General features: G+C 39.1%; 1 protein-coding gene across 1 annotated transcript in view; it reads left to right on the forward strand.

Moving 5' to 3' along the window:
- The window catches only part of naaladl2 (N-acetylated alpha-linked acidic dipeptidase like 2), a 358,608-nt gene that overhangs the window by 221,720 nt on the left and 115,151 nt on the right, over positions 1-21,737 (forward strand). The window contains exons 11-12 of the mRNA XM_088005108.1: positions 1,774-1,961; positions 3,193-3,321. Of these exons, the coding sequence (XP_087861234.1) occupies positions 1,774-1,961; positions 3,193-3,321 (317 nt within the window). The remainder of the gene's footprint in view (positions 1-1,773; positions 1,962-3,192; positions 3,322-21,737) is intronic.

The following is a 21,737-nucleotide window of genomic DNA, read 5'->3' on the forward strand; positions in this document are numbered from 1 at the left end:
ATAATTCATGCATGAAAGATTTAGTAAGAAATGTGACCACAGGGACATTTGAACATGAAAACAGTTTTGATGGATAAAGCAAGTTGTGTTGTTGACATTACGCTCACAGCTGAGAAAATGTGATAACTACAACTTATCTAACTAGAGAGGCCGGACGCTGCATGCTTCATGAGTCGGCAAATGTTTCATCATAATAACTCATGATGACTAAAACTGACACAAAGCAATCTATTGGTTTGTGTTTTAAACAGCTTTCTGTTGTAATCTTAAAAATCTTAAGTCTTCTTTTAGTGCATGACATTAAACTTGTTTCCTGTGTCTCATCCTCTTCATTCCATTCTCTGCTTAGCTGAGGTCAGACAGCTAAGCTTTCTATAGTTACATCAGGAATATTTAGCATTTAGGATTTACTTCCCATAATAACAATATTTTTATTGCACTTTTTCCACATTGAGATGATCAAATTATTGAATGCCAACACCAGCAATAGAACAGAATTGCACTATAAATTCATTGCTTTTTACATATTTACTGAAATCAACTCCACATTTATTGTCAGTGGAGGAAAATAAAGCCAGGAAGCCTGATGGTGTTTAAATATTGAACAGATGGTGGCTCTGCTGTGGAGAGGTTGCCTTGTCCCCCTGTCATTTTCCCAACATTATCATTGTGTGCTTCTGTGAATGCAGATATTTAACCCAGCAGTGATGTTCACAACAGGTGTGCATCATTAAGTTGTTCAAACAGTAAGTGACCTTGCGGTGCGAAGTGTGAGCTCATGGGTGTCTGTGTCTGGAGGCAGCGCTGCTGCCGCAGATGAGTCGCAATTTAACATTTTTATTTTGCTGAATTATTATTTTTGAAATTAATTCTGCGGCCTGGCTTAGCAGGTGGCAGCTTCCATTTCAGACGGGAGAGGCAGCGGCTACGTCTGAATAGACAGTTTGTCCTTTCAAATGGATGAAACCTCGTCACGAGGTTCATAAGAAAGATGACGTTTTTAATCAGAAGGAATTAGAGCAACATGCTGCAGAGAGAATATGAAATAACATTAGGTACTTTGCCTAATGTGTTTTTATCAAAGAAGGTTATTATACATGTATCATCTGAATATGAAATTATATTGCAGAAAACACTGTTATTACCAGTGCCAGGAATATAAAGACGAAGAGCACAGCAGCAAAATGGATAACATGATATCATTCCTGGCTCGGCACACTCATCCTCCCTTCTGCGTATTGGCTTCCATGTTTCCACAGCTGGATTGAAAATATGAAAAATAACTGTTGAACTAAATGGCACACCTGCAAGAATAATGCTTTTTATTCTATTTCTACCTTAGTGTGTTTTCTCTTTGGATTGATGTTTATTATTTTGTCCTAATGCGGCTGAGAGGTCATCAAAATGAGCTTAAGAGCTATTGAAAAAAATTGGCCCTGTTAATAAAAAAGCAATTAAATAATTTTATCCAACTTCACCCCCACACACACACCATAGCCAAAATGTATAAATGGAATATTTTAAGCATAAATATTGAAGCCATTGAACCTTTTCCGTGGTCTGGCAGTTGGAGGACTTATCAGCTGGATTTCTCAGGACAAATTTCATCATGACCAATCAGCAAACAGATCAAGGAGTTATGAACGATCAAGTTTATCTGTATTGTACGTTTCAGCAGTAAAGCAGGTTAAAGAAAACTATCTATTACTAAGAACGAGTCTCTGCAATTTCACCAAAGCAATTTATTTATTTAATTTTTTGTTTTGTTTTCAGATCGCCACGTTCTGGTTGGTAGTCGTCATGACAGCAACCAGGGAGGTGGAACTTCAGCCATTATGACTCAACTCATCGCAGCACTAACAGAGCAGACCAAACAGGGATGGGTGCCGGACCGTACCACTGTGTTCTGCTCATGGGGAGGCACAGCCCTGGGGAACATTGGGTCCTACGAGTGGGGAAAGGTCAGAGATACGCTTAGTTTCTGTAATGCCAGTTTTATGCTTATAGAGACAAGATAATAATAAATGGCATCAAACTTAAGTCTGGACTTACAAATGAAGTGGAGAGAGTCAGCTTTAACTTAGATAGGAACTCATTGTGGAGTGACGATAGGGTGACAAATATACCAACAGTTCCAGATGATAAACACTGTAGGAATCAATTTTTATTCACAAACTGACCAAAACTAATTCCTAATCATTTCTTCTGCTGAAGACAACTATTAGTCGAGTTTGTTTTCAAAGCTTGCTGAATGCTTTGCTGAAAATGTGCTGTGATATTCTGTTATGTCGTTGCTTTGCTATTTTGAGTCTTCCTCATGTTAGAGACTGGGTCCAGAACAACTGAACTCATCGTCTTCTTTCTTCACCTATCTCTTCTCCATCCCTGCCTTCTGCTTCCTTCTCTCTTTTCTTTGATTACTTCGCACTGATGTCCACTTTGTGGTCATACAAGACTCATACCATGATTTATTTGTCTAGCTTGAGGTTAGCCAAAACACATGACTGAGTTGTTTTACGACTCTTTGGTTAAGGTGGTGGGCTGGTCTGAGTCTGGACAGTGACCTTCCTGTTTTCTTTTGATCATCCTCCTCCTTCACCAGAGGGAGGAGGTTACTCTGTTTTATGAAACTGTGTGCTACTTTTATGGTTCTGTAAATCAGACTTTTCCCTTGTTTTCTGAATTTTTCATTTTTCAGTATTCCAGTTTCACTTTGTCACAGTTTGTTCATCAATCTGATTTGATTTCCATTTTATTATTCAATAACTAAATCCCCTTTGTCTTTTCATTTGTAGCTGCATTGCATCTTAGTCATTAAACAAATATTTTTTTTCACAAAATAATTCAGCTGTAAAGTTTGTTAACTTTGTTAATAATTGTCAGACTTGATTAGAAATCAGAGTTATAACTCCTTGTGTGAGTTTCTTCTGCTAGTAATCTGAATTCATTCCTTCATGAGAGACTGAGTTTGGCTTATGACCTCAGAGACCCTGGAGTTGGTGTCCTGATTAAGCTAAATAATTTTAATGTTCTTAATAATGTATTAAATAATAAATTGAGTAAATTATTAATGACATAAGCCAAACATTGATGCATCTTCTGATGCCCGACAATTATGATGTCACTGTTGGTACGGTATTTTTTGCTTCCAGGACTTTGCCTCCCATCTCCTTTTTCTCTGCTATCCTGCAGGATAACAGTGTCGTCCTTCAGAGCAGTGCTGTGGCCTACGTGAGTCTGAACTCTCCAGTTCAAGGGACTGAGACTCTTCAAGCTACAGCATCTCCAACCCTGCTGCAACTGACCTCTGACATACAAAGGGTACGTTCTTAGGCAATTTAATGATAAACACAACTGAATAATATATTCTCCAACAGACCCTCTGTGTTTTTGCATGTACTGCAAAGACAACATTTTTTTCTCAGTGTGACATTAAATCAAATCAAACTTTTCAATTTAGGATTACTGCAGTTAACTCTGTGCACTGAATGTCAAAATGACAACGTTTTTATTTTCCATCTATTATCATACCCATTTGTCCCTCGCAATGGTGCAAAAAGTGGGTATGCAGCACATGCAACGCATAGGGGCGCTGCACCAGAGGGGGCGTCAAAACCCCGACTGGAGGGGGCGGCGCCCCAATGATGCCTTTGCATACACTTCACCGCGCCCTTACGCTCCTTCACCTCGCGCACATGTAAATGTAAATGTAGTGAGTTTTACCTCTAACGTCTCGGGGGGGGGGGGGGGGGGGGGGAGTAAACATACGGTCGCTCATACGGGTAGAGTGACCATATGTTTTCTACGCTCCTTCACCCTTATGTACCTTTCTTTTGGGGGGGAAGGGGGGGGGGGGTATGTTTTCGCATCCACCTGAATAATATGTAGTTGCGCCCCTGGTCCCTCGTGGGGTCGAGTGGGACCAGGGGCCCACTTGAGAGGCGGGATCATCGCCGGTCCATCCAGACATTTTTATTTTATTTCTTCAAATTAAAACATTTACTGACATTTCTCTAGTATTTGGTACAGTTACCTTTCAAAGTGCATAAATTGGGACAAAATATTTTGGATATCCTTCCAGAAGTTTCTCACAACAGTTTGCTGGAGTTTTTGCTCATTCCACCTGACAAAGATGAGTGTAAACAAATCATGATTGTAGTTTTTTTTTCCACACACATTTTTCTGCTCTGCACACAAATTTTCTTTGGCCTGGAGGTCAAGGCTTTGTGGTGGCTCCTCCAAAACATTGACTTTGTTGTTCCCACAATGTTAAAACTTAGATTCGTTTGTGATCCAGCTTTATTTTACCGGCTGATGACTTGCAATCTTGTTAGAATATTTCTTCTTGATATTATTTCCTTTTGATTGATTGTAGTTTGTATAGTGCACCAGTTCCCTCCAACAGTGAAACGTCTTCTCATCATGATACTGCCTTATCCTTCACATTTTGGATGCTGACCTGAGGTTTCTCCAAATGTATGATTGGTGATTTTAGCCAAGCACTTCAGCTTTAGTTTAATCTGATCAAATGGCTTGTCTGTGGAAGATACATTTTTGCATACATTTGTGTATGAGAAAGCTGTAATCTGGATTATTATGCTGCTTTTGGAATGTCTGCTTCCTTTCTGAATGACCTTTTGGTCTTCGTTGGTACAGGACTCATCTCATAGAAGGGCATTCTCATGATGTCCATAGTTGCATACAATTGTTTGACTTGATGGACATCTTCAGAAATATGGAAATTGTACCCAAATATGACCCAGATTTGTGGAGGTCCCTTATATTCTTCCTGATATCTTTCCTATATGTCACAAGAATGCAGTCTGTTTGAGGTATTGCCTTGAAAAAGATGAACAAGTACACCTATATTATATATTTAGCCTCCATTTATACTCCAACCCATTGTACAAGACCTAATGGCTCGCTGTCAGCTGTCACCTATTTTTACCCACACTAATGGGTGAAACAGCAAAGTGTGATGCACCACTGGAAGGCTTGTTGTTGTCATATGGTCGACAGAGGAAATTAATAAGGTGACTGCAATGATAAAAAAAAAAAAAATTTCAGATCATCTCCTATGCCATACTTTCACAACATAATGACAGTTTTAACAAATATGTCAAAAAAATAATATATATATATATATATATATATATATATATATATATATATATATATATATATATAAAACAAAACAAACAGCACTGCGCTTTCCTTTGCAGCTATAAACTCCGAGCTAGAGGAAGCTAACCAAATAAATAAAAAGTTCCAATATTTCAGACAAATAAACATAGTTTCAGACAACTTCATCATGTGCTCACCACCACATGGAGACACCAGGGAACTGAGCTGCGACTGACTTGGTAGTCAGGAGGGACGTGGCAACAGATATATCTGTAATTTAAATGCAAGTTAAGGTAAAACTGTTTGGACTAGTTCCAGTTCAGACAGGAGGCTGTTTTTTTATTATTATTTTATAAAGATTGTTTGAATTTCTGTCAGTAATAAATATATTGTTTTTGTTGAGTAATTGTAAAAAAGAGCAAAGACACAGAGAAACCCCTATAGACTCACTGGAATGATGCTATTTAGGTTGTCATTGAACACAGTGTTGCTCACCTTTTTCACTGGGACAGGGATTAAAGGTTATACTGGTATTGGGGTTAGAGCTGCTGCTGACGGACTCATCTGTTAAGTGTGGAAAAAGTTACAGGGAAGAGATACAATATATGAATATGTTGGTAACTTTTGTTTTCTTAATTCATTAGATGCCAGTGAAATGGAGGCTAACAGTAGTCTGTAGCTAAGCTAACTATGCTAAATGGTTGACAATCTCACACAGTCTACTCACCTCTCGGAGAAAAACTGGGTTACAAATTGGCACGCTTGTCTTTTGTCTATTTTTTTGAAAACCTCACTTTATAATTTCCCTTAGCAGGTTAGTAACCGCCACAGTCTTTCTGATCTTCTACTGAATGCTGCTGAACACCGTCACTGTCAAGCACCAAGCAGGGACAAACCATTACATGTAGATCCAGGAGGGAGTTCAGTGCCAATATAGATGTGTGCTTTTTGGTCTGTGAGGGGTAACATTTAATTTTTACTGCTAAAAACAATTTTTTAAAATAGAATATAATCGACAGGGCCACAATTTTTTTCTACTTCTATAACCAAAAAAACCCCAAACTATTTTGTATGGATCTCCCTGTCGGTCAAGGGCCCTTGGAATTGTTCTAACTCCCCCCCCCCCTCCCCCATACATCACCCATGCAGACATATGCAAGACATTTCATTATCTCCTTTTAGCTGTTTGAGTCTCAACGTTGCATTGTGCAAGTATTTTTGGCATTGCAAAGATTAACATCTAGCCACCATGTTTTATTAAGTGGTTTTGGTCTTGGATATTTAATCACAACCGGAGTGAGAAAACTCTTTGATCACCACCTTCCTGAAAGGGATTTGGTCAGAGCCGGCTCTCAGGATGAGAGCACCATCCTTGGGAACGATTTTTCAAGTGTTCCCAAAGAAAAAACTACCCTGGACGGGGGAGTTTGCTTTGAGGAAAAGAAAGTAGACTGTGAAATCACAGCTACTGCTTTGACTGGGAAAACATCACAAGACAGTACTCAGGCTGAGACCACAGTCCTTGTGAAGGATTCTTCCAGTGTTCCCAAAGAACAGACTAGCCCGGACGAGAAAGTTTGCTCTGAAGAGAAGAAAGTTGACGGTAAATCACTTTGAAAAGGAAGGCATTCAAAGTCAGTATGTTTCCAACTACCTTAGAATTGAGCAGTACCCTGGATGAGAATATCTGTCAAACCACACCACAAGCAGAAAATGCTAATTTATTTCAGTCTTCCCAATGGAAAAAAACTAACCCAGACGTAGGGGTTGCACCAATTAGTCGACTAGTCGACTCGACGATTCTTTTCTCTGCACTGACTTTTTTCTGGGCCAGTCGACTAGTCGCAATTACATGACTAAACAGATTTTTCCCAGAAAATGAAAGAAGGTGGACTAGGTGAGTTCGTCAGAAAGCTCAAATTGTATAAAAATGTAAATAATTTAATAATTACAAACTGTAAATTACAGCATAGGCTACCGCAATAGGGGCGTTGCGCGGCGCGGTGGTTAGCGCGGCGCCCCGCATACAGAGACTTTAGACCGCGGTAATCAGGAGTCCGACTCCCGTCCTCCATTCGCTGGGCCCAGGCCTCTCTCCGCTCTCTCTGCCCCCTTACAGTCAGATCGTTGTCAAATAAACTAGTGCCGAAAAAATCCTTAAAAATAAATAAATAAATAAATAAAAAAGACTACCGCAGTAATGTGTTACAACGCGTCATGATGTCAGGCTTTTTTATCCATCCAACTGATCAGCGTCACCCTGCGTATTGAAGCTTCTAACCTGGCAGCTTTATGCTCTTATAAAGATATGGTTTGACTACATCTGGAAACTAAGTCCAAGCTTCATCCTGAGGATCTGATAGAGGCGATCTCGGCCGCCGTCCGCATGTCGGTTCAGAGAGCCGCTGCTGAGTCAGCAGAGATCATGCTGCGCATTGGGCGGAGGAGCAGCAGGAGGTTTCGTTAAATTCAACTGTAACCAAACGGGATCCGTTCATAAGTTTGGTTTGTGATGTTCCAAAAGCACCAGTGGTCAGTGTGATAATTTGACTCCTATACGAGTAACTATCCAGAGATCATCAGCATCAGCTGGTGTTTGGAAAAAAAAAAAAAAAAAAAAAAAGTCAGACCCGACTTTGTACAACGAACTTTTCTCCCTGCTCACGAAGAATGATCTGTTTATTGCTCTTTTAATTCTGCATAATAGACTTAGTAAAAGCAGGAGAAGGGGAGTGTGTGTGTGTGTGTGGGGGGGGGGGGGGTCGGGGAGGGTCCATATTTGCCGTGAAAATAGCTGATAAAGCCTCCAAGTAGTTGTGAAGGGTTTTTGCGCTTACGTCACTATGACGTCACCGCGACTAGTCGACATCGACTCGACTATTATCATGATGTAGTCGACCTTAAAAAATATGTAGTCGTTCAACCCCTACCCAGACGGGGATGTTATGTCCAGTCACTGCATTGTTGGCATTTTGGATAATTTCATTCTTAACCGGCACCTTAACATTCATTTGTTTGGCAGGCCCTAACACCCCTGTACAATATACAAGGGATAGCATTATGCTAATTAACTGCTAATGTACAAAATAACCCATGAAACCACAAGCATTTTCATTATCTTAAAGATAATTTGCCAAAACTGACATGTAAAACTTATCTCTGAATAGCTTAACATTCATCATCAACTCACCACATTGGGAATTACTGTAGTTAGAAAGTTAACTTAGCTTGCTTGCTTCAGTCAATGGTGACGTAAAACCACTTCTGGTTTGCCATCAAATCACTTTGACTTCATGTAAAACAAAGTGTAGAGTCCCCTAGTGGAATAGAAAGAGTGAATCCAACAGTGTCTAAGACCTTCTCCCCAGCTCTGATTGGTTGATTCTGACTGGGGAGTGGTGTATTTCTGCAGAAGGCAGTAGGACCACACAGAGGAGCTCGATTTTTTTTTTTCCCCAGATTATCTGTCTTATGTTTTACTGTCACAACATAGTGACGGTTTTAAAAAATATGGACACTATGACCACTGACAAACATATTTTTTTTATTAAATATGTATACTGCTGCTTTAAGCTGTCCCTCTATTGAATCTTGGGATTGTTTTGTTGATCTGCTTTGGCAGAGATGTTCCCTAACTTCTGCAGTCTCTTTTTACAATGGAAACTTTTGCCTCATCATGCATCATAAACGTTCTTAGTCCTTCTCTCCCTCTATTTCCACGTTCAACTCTTTTTTTAGCTCATGTTTCTTTAACATTACCTCCCTCTCTCCCCACCTGCCTTGTTCTAATATCACTCCATAATCTCTTCCTTCATCACCTGCAGGCACTGCATCCCCACACCTTTAGATTTACATCATTAAAATCTCCCAATCACATCTCTCACTTCTTTTTTTTTTTTTTTTGGTTCCACAGATCACTAACGATATTGGTTTCATGAGAATAGTCATCTATCCACAGAGAATATATCCTCTTGCCATGGATCCAGAAAGATACATGATTTAAAAAGCGAACAGCTGCAGTTCAGTGTGCCATTACTCCTCTGCTGCAGCTTGAAGTAATTACTAAAAAGGCCTGGGCTGCTTTAGTCTGCTATAATGAAGTGAGAAACATCCTGATTTTTAAAGTAACGTCTCAACAGGAAAATAAATACAAAAATCAGATAAGGTTGCACAATATTCTGCTGTGCTTTAATGAACTGAATGCAACAACACTTTTTGAATCCCCAAAGGAAAATGCCATTCTTGTAGTTAACTCAATTAAGTGAAAAAATAAAAAAAAATAAAATCAACCACACTGTTGTGATTTCTTGTCACTGAAGCCCACAGTCTTCATTAGCCCACCATATTAAATGACATAGAAACAAGTGTTTGTAGTTAAACCAAGACATACACAATCACATTCAGGAATTTTTGCATTCTCTCCTGCTCCTGCTCTTCATAACAAAAAAAGGTAACAACTAATGGCTATGAACACAGAGATGTTTTCTGATTGCTCTGGTGAAGGCAAGTTAAAAATCTGGGTAATCTGTATCAATAAAATCTCTCAAAATGTGTTTTGAAGTTCCAGTCAGACCTGACTTTTCATGCTGTACACTTTCTTTGCAAGTGGCAGAGAAATCAGACCCTTTATGTAGATACCAGGAGTAAATTAGCTGGATATTTAAAAATGTATTGAGAAGTTGTATAATTAGCTGAACTCATTTAAATTAGTTGTTTTCTTTTCAGAGAAGCCTTTCAAACAGGGCTGAGCTTGGCCTAACATTAGGCTGCCTCATCCTTCCTGCTTGTGGAAATTCGTAAATGTTAACAAAAAATATTGAATAAACCTGTAAGAAATAAAACTGTTTATTAGGTCAAAGTAATTGGACAAGTTAAAAAAAATGAAAAGAAAATGTTAATTTCCTATACCTTGTTAAAAAACCCTTTGCTGACTGACTGAAACCAGAACACACGCTCACCACTAGATGCTGGGTTTTCTACTTTCCAATGTTTTGTAGCAAACTTAATTAAAGGGTAATTTCAAAACTTTGATAATATATACAAAAACAAACCTCTGAACAATTGTATAAGTATAAAAATGCTGCAGACATTAATAAATGACATCACTGAGACAGAAACACTTAACAAGGTTCATGTAACCTTTAGGACACCAGATATCCTGTTTGTTTGTGGGTCTTTCTGTCCAAAGTTTAGTCTTCAGCAAGTGAAATTCTCAGTTGGGTTCAGATGAGGAACTGGACTTGATCATTTGAATGAATGTTCCACTTATTTGCTTTAATAAATTCTTGGGTTGCGTTTACTGTGTTTTGGCTCTTTGTCCATCTGGATAATGAAATGCTGTCCTATCAGTTTGGCTCCATCTAGCTGGATCTGAGCACACTGTGCGTCCCTGGAGACCTCAGAATATATTCGGCTTCTGTCCTCTGTCACATCATCAATAAACGGTAATGTCCCAGTGTCACTGGCAGCCATGTTTACTTACAAACATGACTGCCAGCTACAACAATGGATTTATCTAGGAGAGAACACTGAGTTGCTGAGTCAAGAAAAGCACAAAGAGCTGAGACTCTGCACATATTACTGTCCCTCGATGGTTAAGATCCCATAGTGGAGCGTACCAATTGCCTATATTTCTCATGACAAATTCATTCATTTCCCACAATCTAAATAGATACCAGGAAGTTTGCTGAGCTAGTTGGATTCTTAGCTCCATGTCTTGTGGCAGCTACGCATCCTTATGACTGGTTGTGGGAACGCTCAGCCTTATCAGCTCGGTGTCGCATACAAAACAGCTCCTTATGAACACAGTTTCCCGCTGAACAGTTTACTGTGCAACACAGAGTACAAAAGTTGTAATAATGTTGGAAAAAAATTTACCTTTGCGCAGACGTGCCCAGCAGATGTCCACTTCAAGTGCATGTAGTTCTCCACAGACTGAAGTACGCCTGAGTACGTGGGGGTCTTCAGCATCTTTGTTCAGGAAAAAGACAGGGTCAGGAATTGAGTCCTGGAGTCAAGCATGTCATCTTTGGAAAGAAGTACAAAAAAGATAAAGTTCTCTCCCGTTTTCAGAAGCTTTTTTGCTGCCATTAATTTGAGGCAGATGATTTTAAGGACAGGAAGCAGGGCATCATCGCTTTGAAATGTTCTACATGCTGAAGTCGTGAATGGTGATATGAAGCTGATGTGACAAATGAGGAATGTATTGGCTCCACACTCTTACTGTGTTTTCACACCTAATAGTCCAGTAGACTTGGTTCAATTAGGGATCAGTGTTGCAGCATTTGTTACATTTTCAGCTGGTGCGGTTCACTTTCATTCTTTACTGTGGTAAACGATCCAAACCCTTTGAAAACCTTTTCCCTCCCTCGCCTGTGGTGGCGCTGCACTAAGAACCACCTAAGAAAACAACAGAAAAACCTCAGAAAAAATCCTTCCAACATCCTTCTTTATGAATTGTAAACAAAAATGGAGTCGTGTCAGGTTTTAGGGATTGTGGGGTTTTTCTTTTGTCTTTGCTCTATTGTACACTTTCTGCTTTTGGAGCGGTCTCCGGTCTGCTTGGCATTCACATACGCATTCAGACAGTGCTAAAATTCACTGCAGTGAAACTGGCAGACCACAGTTCACTTTTTTGGTCCATATCTTACAAACAAACCAAGCCTTCTAGGAAAATGAGCTGGAGTTTGAGTAAAGTAGACTAAACAGGACTGGTTTGAATGCACCCCTGGCTACAATCTACTAACTTCTTCTAGTTTTCAGGTTGCGTTGTTATATCCTCTATCAAACAGTCCAAGGAAAAGCATTATTGCTGCTCTTGTGCTGTTTGGCCCCTTACTCTGAGATCTCCCCAGACAGATCTCCCACCTCCCAATATGTAGAAATGGTTTTAAACATCATCAATCCTTTTTCCACAACAGCTTTAATACGTGCTACTTATCTTACTTAGAGCTTGTCTTCCAAACCCAGATGCTAATGTACTGATAGCTTTGAAATGGGTGCTTAGGAACCAATTATAATAAAAAATACTGACTTTTTGTTGGGAATGTACATGGAAGAGGAGGGACATTAAGTTTGTAAATGGACAGGGAAGGGAAACAACAAGAGAAAGCAGGTCAGAAAGAAAGCAACAAAGGAGGTAAGGCGACTGTGAAACAAATGGACGGAAGCTTGTGCTTTAATTAGGTATTCTTATTCAGATTTATGTGTGCCTGGTCTCCAGCTGGTGTGTGGGTGGCATGTAGCAGGTAGCTGAAACTAATGGTTGTCAGTGGAGTCGACTGTACAGAGGAAGACCACATTATTTATTAATACTTCATAAGCTCTTATTCGCGTTTTATCTCTTAAAAATGCTCATGGGTTCAAGTTGTTTTTCTCATTGGTTAGTGCAGTTAAAACCAGGTATCATTTTATCTCTGCTTGGAGTTGATCACAGTTGTTTGGGTTCCTGAAATGTTCCATTCTGGAACCTTATTCAGATTTCAAAGAGTGCCAATGTCAGAGACTCTGGTCACTGGAGACGTATAAACGAGAAGCTGGATCGCAACAAGAATGTCACGGTGTTGACCTCAGTGAACACCCATCCTGTTGTTATCAGAGTAAATGCTTCCAATTGAATTCATGTATATATCTCACCTTTTTAATGTTCTCATTGGAAATTACTTCAAGATCTTGTTTGTAAATCATGTGATTGGCTGTTTGCATAAATCATACATCATCACTACATCATTCCCTCAACCATCTACTCAGTTATTTACTTGCGCAAGTTTTTAGAATTGAATTTACTTTTAGGAGTATTTTTACTACACGTTTACTTGTAATATTTTTATAAAGCATCACTGCTCTTACTTGAGTACAATCTGTGGATACTCTGCCACTGTGAGAAACTTCACTGAATGAAGAAAAAAAGCAAAAGCAGACACACCAACACACAAAGTTAAGATTTCTTATTTGTGCAGAAGCTTTATGCTTCTACTTTCTGGGCCTGCTGTGTAATGGATGCACTTCATTCATCCTGTTCTAACATGCAGGATGAATGTGTTATACATTCACCCTGTACGTTTTGATTTGGAAACCGTTTCTTCTTCTAAATTTGTGACTTTGTAATTTTAGTCTTTACATGTATTATTTTTCTATTTTAGTTTTTAAAATACCATAATTTGAAGATAACTTTACATTTATGTCTGGCTGACATCATTTTTAAATATTATATCAGATGATCTGATCAGTTGCAGTATCTTTGGTAAGCAATATCAGATGGTTACTTTTAGATTTTAGTTGAGTAGAAACACATTGTAAGGCAACTACCACTTATAATTTTTTGATACTTTGTCCTCGACCTTCAAGTTGGCAAAAAGGCCCTCTAGTCCCACCTTGAGGTGTGTGAATACATTTTACATACTCAGTCAAAGCTAATTTATAAAACATGCATGTTTTTGGACTGCAGGATGAAATGGGAGTATGCAGAGGAATCATGTGCACAAAACCTTTAGCTAAAACCGCGGTAAGTCAACCAAACAGCCCGAGTTATGCTGACCTTAAACTTTTTGCTGCAACAGCTACATTCACTCAAATGCTCAAACTTACTTAATTCCCCTGGTTAGTTGTCAGAGTTTCTGCACACAATAATTAGAATAGATGCAATAAAAGTGCTTGAAGCTGAAAGTTGAAACAGTTGCGGTCGTACCAGATGGGTGTTTGTGTGGAAAATAGCAGCCAGGATGAAGACACTGCAGTGGATCAAAGCCACAGGGAGACATGGTGGGGGGAATATTAAACTTGTAGGGGGTCTGTGTCTGTGGAGTTGAGCACCTGTGTTTAGTCAACTCCAACCCGACTGAAGAGAAGTAGAAAGCCGTTCCTCTGAGACGTGTTTCACCCTCTGGTTCAGATTAAGGATTCATAGTGTTGCTGTATAATGAGACCAAACACACTTCAAAGTCACATCTCATTAATATGCATTGTGTGTGCTTATGTTTTCTTTTATTATTTGTGTCACTGAAAGTCATGAAGCTAAGACAGCCTGTCCTGTACAGTTACCCCAACCTCGATCATTTTCTGTTACTTCAATAGCAGCAAAAGTCAGGAAAAAATCTTACAATGCAAATAAATGACATGCTAACTTGTGCTAGTTTTTTGTGACCTGCTGTGAACCTTCAAGCAATGAAATATAGCTGAACATACAATTTCTTCAAATTGTATGCATCAGACATACAATTTCTGATAGTGACTTTCTTCAAGAGTCACTATAGGAGTCTGAAAAGCAACTGACTAGTGACAAAAGTAGTGACTTTTTTTCTGTCTTGTTGGAGACTTTCATGCCGACAGCGCTCTACAGCTCAGCCGCAGTGCGTCTGTCCTGAGCGAGCAGCGAGAGTGGCCATTAGCCGCCGTTAGCTTCTCCAGCTTCCTCAGCTCTTCAGCCAGTCAGAATGAAGCACTACACAGTCATTTGTTCAACACCATACCTTCACCAACCGTCAGAGCAGAGCAGACCCATTGCAAATAAATCACAGATTTGTAAAACCTGACTATTGCTTTCTATCAATGCTCGCCAGTTGCCATGGTGACGCTCACGCTCCCAACTCTTGACTCGCCACCGGGCTGGCACAGACAGGAGAAAGGATGTGGGGGTTAGTTTCACTTCCAGTTTTTTTACATGACTACTGATCCCTGCTCTGGCACACTAACCGAGTTTCCATTGACCATAAAATTGCTCAAATTGGAATTGCAAAAATAAATTTGCTTAATGGAAGCACGGCAATAAAAATAAAAAATAAAATAAAAGTTTTGGGTGAGGGTTTTTTTTTTTTTATCAAAATTGGTGTATTTTGCAAAACTACCCTAGAAAGACTTTTTTGCATCGCATGAGATGGACTTTTTTGTAGGCACTGGCATCCCTGGACAATGCACAGGTGGTCTCACGGCAAGAAACAGTTCATCTGAAGTTGCGTTTGAAATTCATAAATGTTGAATCCACAACTGTTCTGATAAATTACCCACTACATTCTGCCTAAAATGTCGCATGCGTAGGTGCTCCCAAGTTAGGCGGAGCTTGTTGTTCCAACGCTTGAATAAGATGCAGACATCTCCTCTGATTGGTTGAAAGTTGATTAAAACTATACAGTACCTCCTGTTCACAAACGTTGCCTCCATGACTGTAATGACTCACTGTGTGAACAAACTTATTTACCTGTGATTTTAATTGCATGTCTTTCTTAATGGAGACATTGCAATTGCCAAATTGTTTTTTTTTTTCTTTTACCTTAGAATATCAAAAATGTTTTATGCACATTTATAACAGGATCGCAAAGCATGTAAGTGAAAGGTAATTAGTTTGTTTCTTCGAGTTTGTTGTTATTTTCTCTTTAAAATTGGAGAAAGGAAACCCAGCTTTTCAAATGTACTTCTTCTTCTTGTTTTGTTGAACTCTGACCCCAACACTCAGATACTGTGAACATAAAATATGTCCAGATCATCCACCTGTCAAACTTGACACCAGGCCCGGATCAAACTGTTTCCACAGAGCTGTGTTTGAAGAGTTGTGTTATTGGTCAGAAGTTTGTTGCTGTGTTTTATGTGAAAATGCGCTCTAACTCCACTGTCCAGTTTCTGTATCCGTGGGAGACATAAATCCTTTTTGAGGAACATTAATCTAATGCGGTGAGGAATTATGTACATTTATACAATTCTTCCCTTCACGACTACAAAGATTGTCAAATTATTAAAAGAAATTGTGCCGTCATTGTCCACAATTGAGACTGTCTGTAGAAAAGTGTGTGCAAAAACAAACATACAGCAACCGCATGACTCACATCAACTGTTTGGCTGTGACACAACGTCCAGGTTACTTTGCATGTGGCATAAGGTGCTGTCTGGACACATTCAACCTGCTTTGGATTCCACACCAGGTGAGCGTATTGCTGAAAGGCTTAATCTATTAGCTCAGTTAAAGTTTCAGTGGCACTTACATTTCGAAAATCCACACACGCTTACACCGTAGTGGATTAACAGAGAATGCTGTTTTCTGTCCTGCTGTGGAGCCTTGAACAGGAAGGACAAACTTAGATCTGCTTCCAGTCTTGTTTGTCACAGTTCCAGCTGTTCAGGTTTAAGTGAGTAGTCATGTTTTTGTTTGTTTTTTTTTATCTTCTAATTTCCCAACTAAGGTACTGACTACATATTTATTCCAACAGGAAAGCAGAAAGTCACGGATAATGTATTAAGACCTCATTAAGACTCATATCAGTATAAAAAGTTACAAACTATGCTGTTGTTACTTTAACCCAGTGGGAACTGTTACTGCTGCCAAGAAGTGATACTCACTACCCACTCCAGTGGATATGCCTGTTGAAATGCTTTCTTAGCACAAAAAGTAAATCACATACCAGCAAACCAATAGGCGAGGTGAAGAGGACCTCTTGAGGTTCAAACTGAGCATCAGAAAGGGAAACAACGGAGATTTAAGTGACCTTGAATACGGAATGCTTTTTGTTGTCAGATGGGCAAAACTTCGGATCTATTACACAAACATCCCTCAGATTTACAGTGTAAAAAAAAGGAACGCACCCAGTGAGCAGCCTTTGATTTGACTGAAATGCCTTGTTGAGGTCAGAGGATATAGACAGTCTGGTGTGAATTCATGGAAAGACCCAAATAAACACATTAAAGCTAAGATATGTGGATTACCATATTTATTATTTATTATTCTTATTGGATAATGGTATATAACAAACATGGACTCCCATAGAACACACCTGTTATTGTCCCAGTAGGAGAATAATCCAAAACCCCCAGCATGGCCACCTCAGACTGACCCAGTAAAAGTCCAAACTTAAGTTTGATTGAGGGGATGTAAACACCTCAAAGCCCTCCAATTCAAATGTTACTACAATGCATGCTGGGCCACAGTTCCCCCATAGCGATATAAAAACAGTTGTTACAAATGCTCAGGGGTGGCTTAGCCATTTATTAGGTTTGCAAGATTTACATTTTGTATTTTCTCAGGTTAGCTTTGTCTGATTTTGCAATTAGATTATCTAAAAACAAATCTGTTAGGGGTAGAAACGTTTTACAGTGCTCTATGAAGTCTCTCATAAGATCGATTTTGACACAAATGTAGTTCAAAAATCTCAGAAACCTGCTCAAAAATAGAATCAAATAAAAACATTTCATCTAGAACTTTCAGTTTAAATAATTCACACATTTCATCTTAAATGTCTTGTTTGTGCAAACTCAGTAGAAAAAATATGGCCAATATTTTAATTGGATTGAGATACCATGGCAGGTTTAAAGTGAAGGAGAGGATGACAGTCTGCTGGCTTCCGATTCGCATCATAAATGTTAAAACTGAACATCATCTAAATGAAGGAATATGCAAGTATGCCTAATTTATATGCTTTCTCACATAAAGCCAGAAGGAAGGAAGCTGACGATAAATCACCAGAATGAGTGTGTGACTTTACAGCCATCCAAGACGGTTCGACAGCGCACTTGGCATAATGTTTGAAATAGTACGCTGTTGGCAATATGTTTGAATTACCATAGTTCTTGTATTGTCAGGGAAGGCATTGTGCGACTGTGCCAGGCTCCATGAATCTGCATAATCTCAAGGAGAAGCCGCTCGGCCTCAAAGGCATTTATGCAGCTGACAGCGTGGCCCCTCCATCACAGTTTCATATCACAGCGGCAGAACATAAGTAGGAGAACGCATATGAAAATGTGTGTTAGGTGAGGAATGAGCGCTGTCATTACTCCTGGCTCTGACATTTGTCATTTTCTGTGATGTGATGCATTTGTCCAACAGCAGTTTTGTGGCTTGCCTGCCTTGCAGGCAAGCCACAAATTTTACATTTTGTTTGTGTAAAATAGAAAAGCATGCAGTCGCACTGCCAAAGGTTTCTTGACATTTATATAGGTAATTACTTGACCCAGAAATTAAGCCAAGATTGATTATGATGTAATTCTTAAGCAATATGAAGCTCGGAAATGTGTAACTGCATGAAGCACCAATTAATCAATTTCTGCTTCCTAAGTTCTCTTTTTTTGTAAGTGTTTTCTTTTAAATTTGATCAATAGAAGGCAAGCAGACAGTAGGGACAGAGAGCAATCCCAAGCTTGTGCTTTCTTAGCAATTAGCATGACAAGCTAACAAAGTGATTACTTATGAAGTGGCAGAAAAACAATACATTGTTTTTTTGTTTTGTTTTTTTTTTTTTTTTTTTTTTTGCAAATAAAAATGTAATATTTGGGACACCATAGAGAGGCTCCAGTCCTCGATGCTGCTGTCGCAGGTTTGATTCCAGCTTCAGGGAAACATTCACAGAGGGAAAGCACGATAAAAACATGCATTAACTGTGGCATTGTTCATTAAAATGGCACAACACTACTGATGTATTGAAGACAATATACAGTAGATGCAAAGATGTTTCAGAGCTTTGGATTAGGGAATATATTTAGAAAGTAAATATGTTAAGTATATTTTTGTCTCTATTTGAATGTTTACTTGTGTCCAGTGATTCAGTGCTTTCGCCACCACTGATACAGAGTCAAAGACAGATGTCAGATCCAGGAGAATCATTACAGCAGGTCTTCCAGAGTGCACCGCCATCAAAATGTCACAGACACTTTGAGTAAACCTGTTTGTGTGGAGTGGAGCAGACTGATGTTTGTCAAAGATTTCATGTTTTGCCATAAAAGAAATGAGGCGTTCTGCTGCAGCTTTTTCAGGGAGCTTTGACATAAAAGAGATTTTGGAAGATAGGCCTTTAAATTTTAAGCTGTGTAGGATCCAAATTACACATTTTTATTACTGACTTAACATCATGCTTGAAAAAGCTTATGACTATACCTGTTAAAAGTGAAGCTTTGCAAACTTCTACAATACAGATGTCTGTAGCAAAAACAAAACAAAAAACTTTTTAAACACCAGTGGAAGTGTGTATAAATATCTGGGTTTTTTACTATAAATGATTAGTATTTCTTAGTCGTCTCCACATCTGATTCTAATCAATGGCAGTTTTGATCAGTTAGCTCCATTGTTAGCACAGCAGTGTGAAGCACTGAGTCGCCATCTGGTGAGGCCAACACTCTTTCATTATAAAGGTTTCTTAATTGCACTTCAGTTGGAGTTGAATCTCAGCTGAAGGTATAATGAAGGATTAAATGAGATCAAACAGAGAGAGGAAAGGTTGGGATTACGGATTTGTTTCCAGATGCTGATTACGTTATAATGATTGAGGTTTACATCAGATGTATCTTTATCCTTGCTATCACTGTAAGCACAGGCAGGTGAAGCGTTTTCCATGAAACTCGAATCTGCAAAAGAGAGAAAGCCGCTCACTTCTTTTGTTTAATGAATATGACAAGTTAATTAGCTGATATGACTGTGGGAGGAAGCCAAATACTCCCACATAAACCCAACAGGAGCCGAGTGCAAACAGGTGTCAAAGAGTTTGTTTGTGAAGTAAGCAATGTTAATTGGTTGCAAAGTATTTAAAACTATTTGCCAGTGTTGGATTTAATTTGATATTTTTAGGCCATCTCTTGCTCAGTTGCATTCTGTGCCGTAGCCATGTGAAAGTAGCTTTCTGTCTGAAAATGCTCCATTTTGACTCTTTGTTTCAGCCTTTTTGTGCTTTTCTCTTCTTCCAGCTCATTCCCTCTTCATTTCTGCAATATTCCAGTCACTTACGTTTTGAATGGCTTGGAAATGTTTTTCAGTTCAACAGCTGCAAATGGTTTTTTCCAAAGAGTGCCGCCTGCAACGGAATTATTATTATCATCATCACAAACATAATACACAATTGTTTTCTCATTTGGCACTTTTTGCTGCTCATTGCATTCTGATTGTGGTCTGTTCTCCACCATTCTCTGCTGATTTGATATGTTGTAATGCTAATGTATGCCACTAGAGGAATATGCTTAAGTTGCTCTTAAAAAAAAAAAAACTGGCACAAATATTTGCACTTTCAGTCTGTCTAGTTATCTCTCTGTTGGTCTCATTCTACTCTAGTAAAAGTACAGAATTTATTAAAACCAACATCCCTAATACTTGAACAAAGTCTTAGATTATTTTAACCTTCTTTAACACATATACTCACACACAAACTGCTATCCATTAATTGCAACAGAAGTATTTTTTCCCTTCATACTTTTCTAAGTTGATCAGAATCTCTGGATTCATTGAGGAATTACTTCGTACTTGCCCGGGTTATACTTGCTTCAGAATGAAAGACAACATTCGGAACTCAAACAAGGCAGGATGAGGACCCATATGTTTCCAATCACCACAACACGGTGTGAGTAGTAGTAACTAAGTAGTAACCAGTAGTAAAAGCTACTAACCTTTAAATACTATTTCTATTGGTAGCACAGGAAGTGAGCAAAGCCACTCAGTCCATGTTGGCCATGCTTCCAAATATCGAGCAACTAAAGTCGGAGCAAGCGGAATGTCTAAGCCGTTTTGTTGCTGGCAAAGGTATAGTGGCCCTGTCGCCCACAAGGTTGTTTACAGCAAACACAATTTCTGGGAGGCTTCATCAAGCTGGCCCGTTACATACTTCATGGCGAAGTGTTAGCGATTAGGTAAAAACAGATCCAATCTTCTCAACTGAGTCCACACCTCTAGCAAGTAATTGCTTCTCAATAGCTAAGGTATTGGACTCTTTGTACGAAGCAACAAACAAGGAGCTGGTTTGTATCAGATAAATATACATATATGCAAAGAAATCAAAGTAGGAAGACATCCAGCGAATCTGTTAGGCAAGTCATCTGCAGTAGAGTGGATGACTTAGTGATCCATTGAACCAGTCTCATCTGCAGTGTGGAAAGAAACTGAATCAAATGTCTAAAGGTCTTTAATCTGGCCAGAGGAGATTGAATTCATGATTATCTTTTCTCCACCATTTGTTGCTATGACATCACTTTACATGTATTCCAGTTGTGTTTTATCCCCCATTGCAATGCGATGAGTTCCTTTCCTGCTGTGAACTGAGTCCATACAGTTCCAGCCCCTCATTGGGAACATCACTTCCTGAGGTTCCCTTGGACTTAACCTTCTATCTGCTCATCTAATGTGCATGTTGGAAGAACACTGGCTGGACTTTAGAGTTGGTCATAGAAGACGAGGTGATCCTTGGAAGCAACAGGCTAGATGTTGAATATATAATACCTCCACAACACTGTCTTCTTAAAAATATTGAAATGCCGTCATTTATGTGTTGTTGCAATAGTTCCCTGACCATAACACATAGATTAAGACATTTTGTCCTGGAGTTTTTAGTTAGTTTGTATTGTCTTTGTAGAATTACTAATAGTTTGGAACCCGAATCTGTTTTTGAGTTACTGCTTTAAGATGTTGATGTTCCATATGTACCAGCAGGTATCACTGATATGACACGAAGTCCAAACCCACATGAGAAAATTTTTCAGAAATCTTATTTATGGTGGGAAAGTAGTTCAGAAATATTTTCAGCAACCATCGGCTCATATCCTGTCATTCCAGACACGACAACCAAGCCAGAACTTACTCTGAACACTGTGGAAAGTAGTTGGACATCGTAATTGGTGACAAAACACCTCACGTTTCAGTTTCATAAGAGAATTTGACAGTT

This window comes from Poecilia mexicana, unplaced genomic scaffold (assembly GCF_051168715.1).
Source record: "Poecilia mexicana isolate PSO_F unplaced genomic scaffold, ASM5116871v1 scaffold_4, whole genome shotgun sequence".
Classification (NCBI taxonomy): domain Eukaryota; kingdom Metazoa; phylum Chordata; class Actinopteri; order Cyprinodontiformes; family Poeciliidae; genus Poecilia; species Poecilia mexicana.